The following is a 17,749-nucleotide window of genomic DNA, read 5'->3' as shown; positions in this document are numbered from 1 at the left end:
TAAAATTGAAATCTTTTAACATGAGCTGTTAACATGAGCTTAAACACAACCTTACATAACCCGTAAGACCCTGTCTGATCTCCCCACTGCCTGCCTCACCTATTTCAATTCACACCAGACTTCCTCTCTCTCGCTGTATCCAGCTTCAGGAGCCTGCTATGACTGTCTCTACTATGCCTGGCTTCCCACCCAGGAACCCTCACATTTATCAGCTTCTTCACTTATAACCACTGTTCTAAAACATATACATGATTTATTGTTAATACAAGTTCCGAAAAGTACAGAATGTGCCCATTCTATGTATCTAGGTACACATATATGCTTGCCTCATTTCTTTTATTTCCAAAGCCTGATGGTGAAGAAGGGCAAAGACTGCTTTCAGCTGGGACTCTCTCAATCAAACAGGATGCTGACAAGGATCTCTCAGACTTCACTTTAGGTTTCAAGCCTCCCACTACCCTCCAAACAATGATAGATAAAGTGATAAAAAAAGATGGATAAAGGCAATATAAATTATCTGAAGTTTATCTAGATAATATTGAATATAATTGATCTTAGTCGCCATGACTAAAAAGTTTTAGGTGATACAGGTCTGAATATATCCTTTGACAGATACAAATTCTGCTGGATCACAGTAAAATATATAGAACATTATGTCTTCAGAGGCAGTATGTACAGGTAATCTCTGCCATTATCCTTTGATCACAGACCACAGGCACGAGGATTTTGGGGGAAAAAAAAACAAACCTACTCTCAGAATTAAGCCTCTCAATTACTTGACTATGGAATTAGGCTAAGGTAACTGCCATGCTAACAAAAAGGGGTGGGGGGGTTCACGCCCCAGCCAAGCACTACTGCTATGGAATGGCTCAAGGTAACCTGGGATGTACAAGGCATGAGGGACCATCTTAAAGAACAGCTTAAAGTTGTGCTCATAGTCCCTAGAAATCATGAGAAGTAAAAGCGCAACCAATTGACTACGCGCAAAGTAACAATATAACTAACACTGGCTTCCCTGGGGGCTCAGATGGTAAAGCCTCTGCCTGCAATGTAGGAGACCCGGGTTTGATCCCTGGGTTGGGAAGATCCCCCGGAGAAGGAAATGGCAGCCCAATCCAGTACTCTTACCTGGAGAATTCCATGGATGGAGGAGCCGGGTAGGCTACAGTCCATGGGGTCGCAAAGAGTTGGACATGACTGAGCAACTTCACTACTTTATACTCTTTTTTTTTTAGTTGGAGGCTAATTACTTTACAATATTGTAGCGGTTTTTGCCATACATTGACATGAATCAGCCATGGATTTACATGTGTTCCCCATCCTGAACCCCCCTCCCGCCTCCCTCCCCATCCCATCCCTCTGGGTCATCCCAGTGCACCAGCCCTGAGCACTTGTCTAATGCATCCAACCTGGACTGGCGATCTGTTTCACACTTGATAATATATATGTTTCGATGCTGTTCTCTCAGATCATCCCACCCTCACCTTCTCCTATAGAGTCCAAAAGTCTGTTCTATACATGTGTCTCTTTTTCTGTCTTGCATATAGGCTTATTGTTACCATCTTTCTAGTTCTAATGAGATGGATGAAACTGGAGCCCATTATACAGAGTGACGTAAGCCAGAAAGATAAAGACCGATACAGTATACTTTATACTCTTAAAGGCCAAGCACTTTCCTAAGTTCTTTACATAAATTTCTTTAATCCTCTCAAGAATCCTATGAGACAGGATACTTGGTTATCCCCATTTTCCAATTCAGAAGCTGAGGTATAAAGAGGGTAGGTAAGTTGCCCGGGACCTCAAGAGTTAGCATGTGGCAGAGCCAGAACCCAAATCACATCTGCCTCCTGAGCCTGTGCTCTTTCTTCTTTTTCCCTGAGTCTGTGCTCTTAACAATGAACACCACACTACCTGAAAACAAAGGTCAGAAGTGCACGTAAAGAAGGTCAGACATCTAAGGACACTGAAAGGACTTAAGATGGTCTTTAAAACTGCAAAAAATTAGGAATAATCAAGAGGTTGTAACCTTTGGTACAGGTTGCAACCTTTGTTGCAGGAAGGGGGACCCTTCCAGGGCCCGAAATTGGGCTCTTGTCTAACACTCGGAAATGTATTGTCCGAGGAGACACATGCTGACAAAGCAAGAGATTTTATTGGGAAAGGGCACCCAGGCGGAGAGCAGTAGGTAAGGGAACCCAGGAGAACAGCTCTGCCAAAAGCTCAAAGTCTCGGGTTTTATGGCGATGGGATCAGTTTCCAGGTTGTCTTTAGCCAATCATTCTGACTCAGAGTCCTTCCTGTGGTGCACGCCCTGTTCAGCCAAGATGGATGCCAGAGAGGAGGATTTTAGGAGGAAGTCGAACATGTGGCGTCTCCTTTTGACCTTTCCTGAACTCTTCCAGTTGAAGGTGGCTTATGAGTTCCGTGTTCCTTACCACGACCTCCTGTCGTAAAGCAACTCGTGCAAATGGTTACTCTGGTGCCTGGCCAGCGTGGGCAGTTTCAGTCAGTGTGCTTCCCCTAACACCATTTCACCAAGTACAAGGGCAACAGTAACAGCTATTCTTACTACAGGCATATCATCTTTTAAGTCTGAGAACATGATGACTGTCACTATTTGAAATGGCATGATTCTACTGGCTTTAACTTAATATATGTGAATGTGACAAACTCAAATGTCTTAATTCTGCATTCAACAAAAAGCTCGGCCAATGTGGGCTACTTAACTGCAAACTATCCAGGGCTACAAGCCCCTGAATTTCTGATGCAGAAACTTCTCATTCTTAGAACTAGTGGCAAAACATCACTATACCCAGGCTTTCAGGCTATTCTGAATCCAAAAGCATCAATACCAAGTGGTCATAATTGGACACTGTGATAAATGGACAGAGATCTATGGGTTTCCCACCAGGGTCTACGTGGACCAGGAGAAAAATTTTGATTCAAATTCTACATTAACATTCCAGATAGATGAGATACGCAAACCTAGAACCACTGCAAATATCACTAATCAATCTACAATTGAAGGGGGCCAAACCATTACCATAGCCATTTCAGTTAGTATTCAGTAACACAATGTGCCAGGCAGGCTTCCCTGGTGGCTTGGCAGTAAAGAATCTGCCCGCCGATGCAGGAGATATGGGTTTGACCCCTGGGTCAGGAAGATCCCCTGGAGAACAAAATGGCTACCCACTTCAGTATTCTTGTCTGGAAAATTCCATGGACAGAGGAGCCTGGCGGGTCCATGGGGTCTCAAAAGAGTCAGATACAAGTCAGCAACTAAACAGCAACAACATGCCAGGCACTGGGGAAAGCTTCTAACGTGGACTACTTTTTAATCACCACAATGGAAAGTAGTCTTTGCATCTTCTGGTTGAAGAGAAGGCTAAAGACTTCTTTGATCACACAGCTGTCAATCGGCAGTCACAATTCAAATCCAGAAAGCTACCTCGAGAGTCTGCACTTTTACACCACTCTAAGCTACACTGCAGATGACTGTACAGAACAATCAGAGGGTTCCCGGAACCAGAGCAAAGGGATCAATGAAAATATCCTAATGCCACCAGGGATTATGCACTTGTTTCACTCCACACCATAGACCCCTCCTTTGACTTAGGTAATGAGCAGAAATGCAGAATGCTCTATCCGGTTGGTAAGTTAGACAACCAGAACCTTACCAGCTGACCACAGCTATGGCAACCCCTAACAAGAGTACTGTGCTCAAATGTTAGCACAGTGCAAAGAGCTAAAAAAGGAGAAGTATACATTGTTGAGGAATTCAGGAATCTGATCATCGTTCATGCTTAGTCTCTCAGTCGTGTCCAACTCTCTGTGACCCAATGGACTGCAGCCCGCCAGGCTCCTCTCTGTACATGGGATTCTCCAGGCAAGAATACTAGAGTGGGTTGCCATGCTCTCCTCCAGAGGATCTTCCCAACCCTGTGATCAAACCCAGGTCTCCCACATTGCAGGCAGATTCTTTACCGTCTGAGCCAGCAGGGAGGAATCTGATTGTCAGGAAGAGCTAACTGGGAGGGAGCCATGCCCTCTATTGTTACAGTGAAGCATCTGGGATTACCACTTCTGTACATGGATGCAACTGAGGTGATCCACAGGAAAAAAGCTAATAAAAGGCCTGGTGAGGAATGCTGCCTTTTCACCCTGAGCCCAGTTGTAAGATATCAGGGCAGAAGAAGAGATTCTCTCCCAACAAGGATTTGAGGAAATACAATGTGTCAGAGGCTGAAGAAGCCTCCCATTTTCAGTGACTTCTGAACTGTCTGTTCCATCCTGTGAAATCCAGGAAGCTCACATTCAGCCAAGGAAACCAGGAGTTCCACCATCTAATTAAGGGGGGTGGGATGCACGTAGAGATGGGGGTACCCTCAGGTACTGCTGGGAGCAGTATAAACTGACAAAATGCTTCCAAAGGGTGATTTGGCAATACACATCAAAGGTGTAAGTATTATATACACAATGACTCAAATTCCACTTCTACTAATCTATTCTAAGTTAAAGGGTAACTAATTAATTAAAGATACAAGTAGAGACTTGACAACAAAGATGTTCATCTTAGTGTTATTTATAATATTAAAAAGACCAACATAAATGTATGACAAAGGGTACTCATTAAAAATCAAGTAATATTAATACATCCATACTAAAGAAAATTGCTGAATCATTAAAAGTGCTGTAGAACAATATTAACATGGTAAAAGATACTTCACATATTAAGTGAGAGGCAAATTACAAATTACTATAAATAGCATAATACTATAGTTTTTTTTAAGTTTCTATATTCATAGTCAACAAAAGAGTCCGAAATGCAGTACTTGAGTGCAATCTCAAAAACAACAGAATGATCTCAGTTTGCTTTCAAGGCAAACCATTCAACATCACAGTAATCCAAGTCTATGCCCCAACCACTAATGCTGAAGAGGCTGAAGTTGAACAGTTCTATGAAGACCCACAAAACCTTCTAGAACTAACACCAAAACAAGATAACCTTTTCTCATAGGGGATTGGAATGCAAAAGTAGGAAGTCAAGAGATATCTGGAGTAACAGGCCAAGTTTGGCCTTGGAGTACAAAATGAAGCAGGACAAAGGCTAATAGAATTTTGCAAAGAGAATGCATTAGTCACAGCAAACACCCTCTTCCAACAACATAAGAGGCTACTCCACAATGGACATTACCAGATGGTCAATACCAAAAACAGACTGATTATATTCTTTGCAGACAAAGATGGAGAAGCTCTATACAGTCAGCAAAAACAAGATCTGGAGCTCACTGACTCAGATCTTGAACTGCTTATTACAAAATTCAGGCTTAAATTGAAGAAAGTAGGGAAAACAACTAAGCCATTTAGGTATGACCTTAATCAATTCCCTTATGATTATACAGTGGAGGTGACAAATAGATTCAAGGGATTAGATCTGGTAGACAGAGTGCCTGAAGAACTATGGATGGAGGTCCACAACACTGTACAGGAGGAGGTGATCAAATCCATCCCCAAAGAAAAAATGCAAAAAGGCAAAATGTCTGAGGAGGCCTTACAAACAGCTGAGAAAAGAAGAGAAGCTTAAGGCAGAGGAGAAAGGGAAAGATATAACCAACTGAATGCAGACTTCCCGGGAATAGCAAGGAGCAATAAGAAAGCCTCTTTAAGTGAACAATGCAAAGAAATAGAAGGGAAAAAGTAGAATGGGTAAGTCTAGAGACCTCTTCAAGAAAACTGGAGATACCAAAAGAACAAGGAACATTTAATGCAAAGATGGGCACAAGAAAGGACAGAAATGGCAAGAACCTAACAGAAGCAGAAGATACTAAGAAGAGGTGGCAAGAATACACAGAAGAACTATACAAAAAAGGTCTTAACGACCTGGATAACCACGATGGTATGGTTACTCACCTAGAGCCAGACATCCTGGAATGTGAACTAAAGTGGGTCTTAGGAAGCATTACTACAAACAAAGCTAGTGGAGGTGATGGAATTCCAGCTAAGCTATTTCAAGTCCTAAAAGATGATGCTGTTAAAGTGCTGCACTCAATATGCCAGCAAATTTGGAAAACTCAGCAGGGGCCACAGGACTGGGATAGATCAGTTTTCATCCCAATCCTAAAGAAAGGCAATGCCAAAGAATGCTCAAATTGTGCTCATCTCACATGCTAGCAAGATAATGCTCAAAATCCTTCTAGCTAGGCTTCAGCAGTATGTGAACCAAGAACTTCCAGATGTACAAGCTGGATGTAGAAAAAGGCAGAGGAACCAGAGATCAAACTGCCAACATTTTCTGGATCATAAAAAAAGCAAGGGAATTCCAAAAAAAAAAAAAAAAAACTACTTGCTTCATTGACTACACTAAAGTCTCTGACTGTGTGGATCACAACAAACTGTGGAAAATTCTTACAGAGATGGGAACACCAGTCCACCTTACCTGTCTCCTGAGAAACCTATATACAGGTCAAGAAACAACAGTTAGAGACGAACATGGAAAAATGGGCTGGTTTAAAACTGGGAAAGGAGTGGGACTTCCGTGGTAGTCCAGTGGTTAAGAGTCTGCCTTCCAATGCAGGGGATGCAGGTTGGATCCCTGGTCAGGGAACTAAGACCCCCACATGCTGCGGGCCATTAAGCCTTCATGCCACAACAAAAGAGTCCGCCTGCAGCAACTATGATCCAGTGCAGCCAAATAACAAATAAAATATACATTTTTAAAAAATAAAATAAAATGGGAAAGAAGTATGTCAAAGATATATATTGTCAACTTGCTTATTTAACTTCTATGCAGAGTACATCATGTGAAATGCCCAGCTGGATGAACCTCAAGGGAGATTCAAGATTGCCAGGAAAAATATCAACAACCTCAGATATACAGATGATAGCACTCTAATGGCAGAAAGGGAAGAGGAACTAAAGAGCATCTTGATGAGGGTGAAAGAGAAGAGTGAAAATGCTGGCTTAAAACTCAACATTCAAAAAACTAAAATCATGGCATCAGGTCCCATCATTTCACGGCAAATAGAATGGGGAAAAGTGGAAACAGGGACAGACTACTTTCTTGGGCTCCAAAATCACTGCAGATGGTGACTACAGCCATGAAATTAAAAGACACTTGCTCCTTGGATGAAAAGCTAGAGCAAACCTAGACAATGCATTAAAAAGCAGACATCATTTTGCCGACAAAGGTCCATAGAGTCAAAGCTATGGTTTTGCCAGTAGTCACGTAGGGATGTGAGAGTTAGACCATAAAGAGGCTGAGTGCCGAAGAATGATGCTTCCAAACTGTGGTGTTGGAGAAGACGCTTGAGAGTCCTTTGGAACTGCAAAGAGATCAAGCCAGTCAATCCTAAAGGAGACCAACCCTGAATATTCACTCACTGGAAGGACTGAAGCTGAAGCTCCAATACTTTGTCCACCTGATGTGGTCAAACTCACTGGAAAAGACCCTGATGCTGGGAAAGGCTGAGGGCAGGAGAAGGGGCAACAGAGGATGAGATGGTCGGATGGCATCGCCAAGTCAACGGACATGAGTATGAGCAAACTCCAGGAGACAGTGAAGGACAGGGAAGTCTGCTGTGCTGCAGTCCATGGGGTCGCAAAGAGTCGGACACAACTGAGTGACTGAACAACAACAATATATATTAAAAAACCCCGGAATATAATACACACATAAATGTTAAAAGAAGTCATCTCTGGGTTGCAGGATTATGGGTGATTTTTATTTTATTTTCATTTATCTGTACTTCCTAATTCCCTAATCAACTTGCATTAGTTATATTTATAACAGAAGTGCACAGGCTGGCTCTGTTAACACTATTATAAGTTAGTTCAAAATATGATTACCTATCATCAATGAATATCAATAACAGAGATCAGATTCTATCAGAACCTTGTGACTGGGAAGAAGTGTCAACTGAGGATATAAAACATACAGAAAGAAAGCTGGAGGGAAAAATCCACTAACTTCAGAATACTGTCTACCCTAGGTTGGAGTGGAATATCTACTACTATGGAAGTCAATATGTGTTTGTTGCATCAATAATTCTGCTTACTTTCAACCAGGCACTGCAATGAACCATTGTCTTTAAAAGTTTTTTTTTTTTTTAAGTTTCACTGTATTTCTAGTTCTTTAAAACTGTCAAGTTCAATAAAAAAAAGTGAAGACACCTGTGTTTAAACACTGATTATGAGTACGTCAGCATACCTCTTTGAAGAGGGCATCTCATACCTTGTACATCCCGGATTGCTCTGATTCAGTCCATGGGAATGACTGCCATTGTGCTTGACTGGGGTGTATAAAACCCCAGTTATACTTTCCTGTTCACACCTCTATGTTAGAAAGCAAAGACCTTCCCTCAAAAAATAAAAAGAGCTAGAGAAAGTGGAGATACATATATTATAGGAAAATAATGATTTACAGCAGCAAGAGAAACCAAATTCCAGAGTTTTATCTAAATCATGTTTTATACTTTCCATCAACTATTTTTACTTGACTTAACTAGTTTCTTAACCAAAAAACCCTACTTTATAGGGGTTTATTTCTGTTAATATTATAAGTTTTAATGACATTAATCATATGACCATATAAAGGCAAAGGAGCCAGGCAAGAGTGTGCTAGTAAAAACAGCTTGGGCTGTGAGGAAAGAGCTGGTTTGAAACCAGACTACCACTTGCTAACTATGTGACTCTCAACAAGTTATTCAACCTCTCTTGAGTTCCATCTTCTATATCTGGGCAATAGGAATAAGAGCTGTTATGAGAATTTAAAGCAGTCTAACATAATACTGTATGCAGAACAATACTCAAATTTCATTTCTCTTTCCTTTGCTCAATCCTAAAGGAAAGTCAATCCTAAAGCACAATCCAGTCAATCCTAAAGGAAATAAATCCTGAATATTCATTGGAAGGACTGATGCTGAAGCTGAAACTCCAACAAATACTTTGGCCACCTGATGCGAAGAACTGACTCATTTGAAAAGACCCTGATGCTGGGAAAGACTGAAGGCAGGAGGAGAAGGGGATGACAGAGGATGAGATGGTTGGATGGCATCACCAACTCGATGGACGTGAGTTGAGCAAGCTCCGGGAGTTGGTGATGGACAGGGAAGCCTGGCGTGCTGCAGTCCATGGGGTCGCAAAGAGCCGGACACGACTGAGCGACTGAACTGAACTTCCTTTGCTCAGTAATAAGAAGAAGGAGTAAGTTTGGAACATGAGGCAGTGGGTTATCTGGATATGGTGTGAGTCTCTGAACTGCGAAGTACACTATGAAGGCAAAGGATAACAAATACCAGGGCAGAGGAAGAAACTGGGATGCGGAAGCCAAGTGCAGACATGCTACCGACTGCAGGCTCTGTTGTGCTTTATCTAAAACTCTCCCTACTCCGTTTCCCAGTCTAGGTTTGCTCAGTCTTGTACATCAAACCTTGCCTGTCACTACCCCCAGGCAGAAAGTACAGTATGTGGGGGAAAGTGAGGAAAAGCAAACAATTGACAACTTACGCTTTGGGGATCCCTACCCTTTCCTCTCCACCTTTATTAATCCTACAGCAGGAACCTTTCTTGGACACAGCAACCCCTATGAATATGAACGATCTCCTGCGCAAGAACTTAACTTAAACTACCAAATTCTAAGCACCACGGTTCCAGAAAGGTGCAAATGTCTTGTTTCAATGGTTTCTTTGAACATACACATTTTATCAGGTAAAGAAACCTTTGGGATTTTATCTTAAAACCACTTAAAAGGACATAATCAAAAGGTCTGAGTATCAAATAAAGCCACCTATCCATAACACAAAAGTGTCCCAGAAACTTGATATAAACAAAATCCCTCTATTTCCAGGAGATAACACTGTGGCTTTCTGTATCCAACAGTACTCTTTACATACCCAAGGCAATTATGTTTTCTTCCTCTACTCAAACAGAGCATCTGTTGCTAACACAACACTGAAGTCCAAGTTATTTTCACAGACAAAAAAGCAGCTGGTCAAGCTAATCCAATTGCTGACTAGCCATCATCAAGCTTCTGTAAGACTGTCCAGTTAACTTAACCTCTATTGTCAGACTGCATGAGTCAGAACTTCCAATCCTCTTTCAGTTAGGATTTAACAACACTTCTTTGGCACCATCATTTGAAATATTTATTACAGACACAAATACAGAAAACAAGCTTTAAAGTTAAGGACAAAAGTACAAAATGGCAAAAAAAAAAAATAATAATAAAATAAAAATAAAAAGTACAAAATGGCTAGATTGGATTAGAAAAAGAGAAATTATCAACAAAGGGATAAAGTTATTTTGAAGTTGGGATTATGAGATTAGTAAACACTTAACAGACAGTACTGATGTGTGCTAGGCACCAAGAGATTTTTAAAAGCTAACACGATAGTCATAACCCTTTGAGGTAAGTAAACTGTAAAGATCAGAAAATGCAGAAACTGCAAACTGCCCAACCTTATTCAGTTCAAAAATTGCAGGACTGGAGACCTGACTCTGAAGCCATCCTCTTATTTTAAAGCTCAAATCCCCAAGTCTTACAAATGGCAATATATTCAAGCCACCCTCACCCTTTCCCATTGGTGGTACTTGTGTTTCCTTATGCTGACTAAGGTATCATCTCTGCTGTTACTTTCATTGTAACATTCTAGAACAGAAAAGAAAAGCCAAGCCAAGGGTGTACTCCTGACTTATTTCAAGAGAAATATTCAGCTTAGTTCATTATTAGTTGAGGTACATAATTGATTCTGCAGTAATTCATGAGAAAAAAGATGCTCAAATTCAGAGCACTGAATTGGTTATAAGCATTAGCACACGGTGCCTGTTTTAAGCTGTGAGACAAAATAAAGGCTTATTAGAAATATTTGCTACCACCAATGAAAATTCAACATTTTTCTAATACTAAGAAGTTGATTCTCTAAGTTATCTAAGATAAATTAATACCAGTAAGAAAGAACAGCTAATTCTTCACTACTTCTGCTAAAACTGAACACAATATGAGTAGGTATCCAAATATCAAAATAAAATCTGCAATGCAAGCAAGTTCAAATGTTGGCCTTATGGATGGCTACTAGTATGACCAAGCAGGACTCACAACCTCCAACTCTTGAGTCCTCATTAAAGTGAGAGAATATATATGCCCTGGCAAAATCAGATGATCCACATTAAAATACTTTTAAAAATCACATTTTACAGTACATAGACTAGTACTTATTCTTTATAAAATTTAAGGCACTGTACTCTAAAGTACATAATTCATAGAGTATTATATTACCTGGTTTTTACAATAACTCTATATTCTCATTTCCACTGTATAGATGAAGAACTAGATTAGTCACAGTTAAGTGATTTGCTCTGTATCACAAAGTTGCATATAGAGCACAGAATCCCAGTCTCTGGACTCCAAGTCTTTGACCTTCCATTTTCTCTGAACTAATCTCAGATATCACATGCCCTTTACTTTAAAAGTTAAATAAGCTTTGAAATGTTTTACAAATTTAGGCAGAGACATTTTAAATGTGTATTCAAAACACAAAATGTTAGTTTTTTTAAATGTCTAATAGTCACGTGAATAAGACAGTATATCTGAGTTTCAGGATGAACACATACAATGAAATCATGTGATTTTTGTTAAATACTATAACAGTTAACGTTTAACACATCACTACACTATTCTCTCATGCCCCACGGTGTTCCTCAAGATGATTCCAGGCAAAATTACAGAAAACATCGTTCTAGTAAGTCTTTCCAGTGCTTCCTATCTAATAATAGAAAAGAATGGGCTCTTGTTTTTGCCTGTTATTATTAATAACACTAGTGTTTCCTTCCTATACTGTACTATTTCAATTACTATAATCTAATAAGGAGAGCATGGTGGTTGATTTCTATATAGGGATTATGACTCAGTATTAACTCACTTCTAATTGTATTCATAACATTGGCTACGTTCTCTAAATATATTTTTGGTTAATGGAAACGGCTAGTTCTGTTATACCCTTTCCTTAACTTGCTCAGAAAGTATAAAATATACCAAAACAATCATTAAGGGAACTGACCAGCAACACTGAATTGGCCAGAGGGTGGGACCGCTGCCCTGGACAACTATCAGTCTATTCTCTCAATTCAACCAACACTATGAACCGTAAGACGTGCCGGGGAACTAGTCCCAAGGAGGGCGGGTCGGGGGTGGGGAGCGGTGCAAAAGGCGGGTGTGGGGGGGATGGAGGGGGGAGGGGGAGGTGGATACTAAGGAGACCTGGTTCCCGAACTAAGGAGACACAGATTGCGCCAAAATAGGAGACGACTGGGTGGAGGAGAGTGGGTCAGCTTCGGCGTCAGCAGGTACACCCCTAGGTGCTTTGATTTCCTCTTCTGCTGAGGATGGATAAACCCTCACTAGCACGCGGGAAGGCTACCAGAATCACAGGGGGCATAGATCGTTGCAGAAAATGATGGGGGGGAAATGGGGGCGGCTCCCGATATCCCCTTGGGAGCCAGGGCCCAGGACCAATTGCAGGGCAGAGGCTATCCGGGGTCACCGGGCGCGGTCCCCGCACCCCGGCGGGCGCTGCTTTACTCCAGAGAAGGGTGCCTGGCGGCCTCGCCCTCCGCGGCCATAGCCCAGCCCGGCTCGGCCGGCCCCGCGCGCCCACCGCCCACCCGGCCCAGGGCGCCCCGCCCACCCTCCTCCCGGCCTCGGCGACCCAGCGGCCCCCGCCCCCGCTTACTTTCTGGGAGTCCATGGCCAGGGACGGCGTCCGCTGGACCCCAAACCGCGTCAAAGAACTTTGCGAGGTGGCGGAGGGAGGTCGGACAGGCCGAGACCGCTACCCACGGCCGTGGCTCTGCTGGGCCGCCGCCGCCGCCTGAGCCTCAGCTTCAGCCCGCACCGGCGCCGCCCGGCCCCGCCCCATCCGCGCCCAGCCAGACGCGCGCCGTAGTCGCGCCGCGGTTGCCAGGGTGAAAGGGCGGCACGCCGAAGGGAGGGGGCGAGGAGCGCCTTGCGCACGCGCCCTGCTGCCCGGCGGGCTGCGGCGGGGTGGGGAGGGGGCCTGGTTATCCTGCGCACCCAGCGAGCCGCAGAGAGAAAGGGGTGCTCACCCCTCTGTCCCGCCGATCGTTTGAAGAAGCCCCTCCCTCTTTCCCCCCATCATTTTTCCTCCAGCGCGCAGGCCTTGAACTGGACCACTGGGCGTCCAGCAGCCGTGTCCGTGGGGAGAGCGGGGGAAGGAAAGCTGTGGCCCTGGAGACAGATCAGCCCCTTCTCCACCCTGCAACCTTCTGAAGCACCTCCTTACACTAGCCTTGGAGAAGCAACCGGGGCAAGCCAGGCCCAACCGTCCAGTGAGAAAGAAAGGGCGGGGGACGTAGTGGAAACATGGGGAAAGCCTTGTAGAAAAGTGACAGAAACTTGGGAGACAGAAACTGTGAAGCCTGGGAGACCTTCCCCAGAGAGCCGCCTGGGAACCTTGCTGTCTCTGACTTTGAGCAAACGAATACTCTCCCCGAGCCTGTTTGATCTTTGGTGAAACACGGGAAATCTTGCTGACTTTGCAAAGCATTGTGAAGATTACGTATTGGAAGTGCCCAGTATGTAGTTAATGTTCAGTATTTATGGTTATTGGTGGGAATCTAGAACCTGTTCCGTCTGGACTAAGACGACAGTAGAAACTAGAAAAGGTGGGAAGATAGGCTTGAAAATGTCCTTCCCCAAGCAGACAAGTCTCATCTTCCATTTTGATGACTGGAGAGGCTCAGGAAAGTTCAACTGGACAACCACGTATGGTGAATGAACAAAAGGAAAAAATATATTGCATACCTGTTAGGTCCCAATTCTACGCGCTGAGAATCAGCAGTGACTAGGCACTTCATGGGAAATAGGTCGGGGGGAAACAATGGAAACTGTGTCAGACTTTGTTTTTGGGCTCCAAAATCACTGCAGATGGTGATTGCAGCCATGAAATTAAAAGATGCTTACTCCTTGGAAGGAAAGTTATGACCAACCTAGACAGCATATTAAAAAGCAGAGACATTACTTTGCCAAAAAGGTCCGTCTAGTCAAGGCTATGGTTTTTCCAGTGGTCATGTATGGATGTGAGAGTTGGACTATAAAGAAAGCTGAGCGCAGAAGAATTGATGCTTTTGAACTGCAGTGTTGGAGAAGACTCTTGAGAGTCCCTTGGACTGCACGGAGATCCAACCAGTCCATCCTAAAGGAGATCAGTCCTGGGTGTTCATTGGAAGGACTGATGCTGAAACTGAAATTCCAATACTTTGGCCACCTCATGCGAAGAGTTGACTCATTTGAAAAGACCCTGATGCTGGGAGGGATTGGGGGCAGGAGGAGAAGGGGGTGACAGAGGATGAGATGGCTGGCTGGCATCACCAACCTGATGGACATGAGTTTGAGTAAACTCCGGGAGTTTGTGATGAACAGGGAGGCCTGGCGTGCTGTGATTCATGGGGTCGCAAAGAGTTGGATATGACTGAGCGACTGAACTGAACTGCGGCAATTTATATACAAATATAAAAAAATACATCTATACACACACACACACACACACACACACACATATATATATATGAGGAGGTTAAATTTTCACAGAGAAAAATTACATAGGGTAAATAGAATTGTGTGGGCTCCATTTTCAGTAGGAGGGTCAGGGAAGGCCTCTCTCAGGAGTGACATGAGTGAAGTGAGTGAAAGAATAAGCATACAAACATCTGGAGAAGAGTATTCTAGATAGAAGAAACAGCAAATACAAAGGTCCTAAGAGGGCATGAGCTCTATGTTTCAGAAATAACATTTATCCTACAAGGCTGTAATTATCTCTGTAGATGATCTCCCCAACTGTACTTGTGAGTTGAGATGTCTTTTACCCGTATCTGTATGTATCCCCAGCCCAGGGCCTGCCATCTAGTATGCATTCGCTAAATTCTTTTTTAAATGGACAGACACATACAAGAAATGGGATGAAAAGAACCAGTTCAGGCTAAGCGGGTTGTTTTTGAAGGCCAGGGTCCAGAGAGGGCCCATGTGCAGTTTTGCTCCTGTATCTGAAAGCAGTTGCCTGCAGCCTTGCAGAGATGCTGCTCCTCTTGGTACCAAAGGAAAAGAGCCTGCTGTCCGAGCTGCCCGGTTCCATGAGGAGAGATGAGAACAGCCAGCCACCCAGCAGCTAGCACACTGCCGCAGTGATGCAGCCCAGTCTCCGCAGTGCGCATGTGCTGCAGTGAGTCAGTTTCCCAGAGGGAGAAATGAAGCCTAGAGACTGAAGAACATCAGAGGTCAAACCACCAGACTGTGAGCTCCCCAGCCCTGACTCTGCCTGCACCATGGGACCCACCGCTAAGGAAAGAAGAAATAGCATTTAGCACTGTCCTAGTTCTCTTGCTGCAAGAACTTCAGCTCACTATTGTCAGAGAGCAACTTCTGGGTACTCTGGGTCTGATGGGCTTAACCACAGGGGGAGGCTTTAGAGACCATGAGCCACAGCTGACATGTGATCGCCAGACTCTGTCCCAGGCCATATCCCAGGAGCTCACTCCTGGCCCCATGCCTCCCCGCTCCTCTAGTTCTTTCCCTGCAGCCCTGCCAAGAGCCTGCAGCTTTTGACAAGACTGCTACCCCATTTGACTTCTGCCCTCGTCAGATCTCTGTCCCTGGCCAGTCTGGCTCCCCTGCCCAGCTTCCCAGGCCTTCTGCTTCTCCATCATCCTCATCTGTAAACAGCTAGTCTCTTCTAGCCGTGACTTCTGTCTTCCGCAGCCCATAGAGCACTCACTCACCTAGCTGGGCACTGTCTGCACCCCGACCCCCTCCCGCTGCTTCTGGCCTGTGGGCAAGTTCTTTGCCTCTTCACAGCCAAGTCAGTTTAGATAATTTCAAAAGTAGCTTTTCTAATAAACCAAAGCCCTTGTTCTTAAGTGTAATCTCCAGACCAGCTAAATCAGCACTACCTGGTAACTTGTTAGTAATACAGATTCTCAGGCTTCATCCCTAGACCTACTAAATCAGAATCTCCAGGGGCTGAGGTCCAGTATTTAGTGTTTTAGCAAGCCCTCTGGGTGAGTTCGATGCACACTAAAGTTTGGTCACCATTAAACTGAGTGAAAACAAATTGTATTTTTGGAAAAAGGGAACTACAAAAGCACAAAACCAGATGACTTTTCAACACTTGGGTTTCTGATTCTGAGATAGTGTATCTGGTCATGGATATTCATCTGAATGAGGTTCCCGGGCCTCCAGGACCACCTTTCTGACTAAATATCAATTTAGGATAGCCTCAGTATTGGCACTACTGATTTAAAGTGTCTGGCAAAATTGTCTCTTCCAGAACACCTATTCTATCTTGTCAGGCCTTGCCAGCAGCCCTGAGTTCCCTTGTAAGTTTTGGGATCCCCCATCTCTTGGGAGAGAAAATGTTTTCCCTTAAGTTTCTTGCCAACAGGCTTTCCCTTTGAGAGTCAGTACAGGGCATCACCCTGGAGTCAGCTGTCTGAACTTTAATCCTCACAGTGCCACTTACCAGCTCTGTAGTCTTTGGTGAGTCATTTAACCTCAATAAGCCTCATTTTCCTCTTCTGTAACATAGCGATCGTAATGATAGTAACTCCTAGATAGGGCTGTTGTGAGGATTAGAGGAGATTATGTATGCAAAATGCCTGACTTTGTACACATTTAGTAAATGATAGCTGTTACTGTTATTACTCCCCTGTACATCATATCCTTTTGTATCACTCTGGTGTGGCTTTCTCCCTCTCGATCTCTGGGCCCTTAGAAGTTCTGTGCTCACCCCTAACCACTTTTCAGGGTCATACCTTTTCTGAAGCATAATCACTGGCCAGATGCTGCTTTTTGTTGAAGCCAAATCTTTACCCATTTCTCCCTGTTAATATCTGGCCTGAGTCTTGGCATACACCACATAGCCTGGGAAAATCCTGAGCTTCTCTAAGCCTCAGTTTCTTCAGCTGTGAAATGGTCATCATAACAGTACCACCAATAAGAGTGGTTGAATCGATTGAATGAGAAAATTCCTGTTAAGTTTTAAGCACAGTGTCTGGTACGTAATAAGCATTCAAAAAAAAATTAGCTTTTATCATCTCTTCCCAACCACAGACATCTAACTCATTCTTTTTTTTTTTTTTTTTGGCTGCCCTCTTCTAACCAAAAATAAATTCACCCAAAAGCCCTGGAACCCCTTGGGACTCAAGAGTATGGTTTCTGATCCTAGAAGCTTTCATAGCGGGGAAAGGATGGTTCTGTTCTGACGTGAGCTGGTGCTCTGTGGAGTGGTCTAGCTCCATCCTTGGAGAGCTGTACGCAATGTGGGAAGCAATCAGCAGACACAAATCTGATGACGGGCCTGGAGATCATGTGAGAAGAGACACAATTCAAGCACCGGTGAGTATTTAGCCTGGAGAAGGAAAACTCAGGGAGGACAGTTTCATTTACTTCAAATCTCTCTAGGGCTATTGTGTTTAAGAGAAAGCTGGCTTGTTCTCTAGCTTCTGACAGATAGAATTAGACCCAGTTTGGTGGAAGCTACAAGAAGATAGATTTCCGCTCAACCAAAAGTTCAGTTTTCTAACAGAGCCATACAGAACTGGGATGGATTTTTGTTTGTTAGGGAGGTCCCCAGCAGTGGAGGTATTCACGCAGAGGCTGGGCATTTGCTTGCCAGAGCTGTCCTAGAGGGATAAGGCACTGAAAAGACAACTGGCAGAGATAGCCTTTAACATCTTTCTGAAC

At 43.6% G+C, this 17,749-nt stretch overlaps 1 protein-coding gene and 1 long non-coding RNA gene across 6 annotated transcripts in view; one reads left to right on the top strand and one right to left on the bottom strand.

Annotated features, from left to right (window-relative positions):
- The window catches only part of FSD1L (fibronectin type III and SPRY domain containing 1 like), a 67,292-nt gene extending 54,380 nt beyond the window's left edge, over positions 1-12,912 (bottom strand). For all 5 annotated transcript variants that reach the window (XM_043452953.1, XM_043452951.1, XM_043452954.1 and 2 more), the window contains exon 1: positions 12,726-12,912. In XM_043452953.1, coding sequence (XP_043308888.1) covers positions 12,726-12,740 — 15 coding nt within the window. In that variant the 5' untranslated portion in view covers positions 12,741-12,912. The remainder of the gene's footprint in view (positions 1-12,725) is intronic.
- The window catches only part of LOC122431673, a 9,389-nt gene continuing 3,899 nt past the window's right edge, over positions 12,260-17,749 (top strand). The window contains exons 1-2 of the long non-coding RNA XR_006266591.1: positions 12,260-12,339; positions 17,188-17,401. This is a non-coding gene — a long non-coding RNA (uncharacterized LOC122431673). The remainder of the gene's footprint in view (positions 12,340-17,187; positions 17,402-17,749) is intronic.

The sequence above is a fragment of the Cervus canadensis genome, chromosome 30 (genome assembly GCF_019320065.1).
Source record: "Cervus canadensis isolate Bull #8, Minnesota chromosome 30, ASM1932006v1, whole genome shotgun sequence".
NCBI classification, from domain to species: domain Eukaryota; kingdom Metazoa; phylum Chordata; class Mammalia; order Artiodactyla; family Cervidae; genus Cervus; species Cervus canadensis.
Note: the sequence above shows the minus strand (reverse complement) of the source record. Positions and strands in the feature narration are given on the sequence as shown.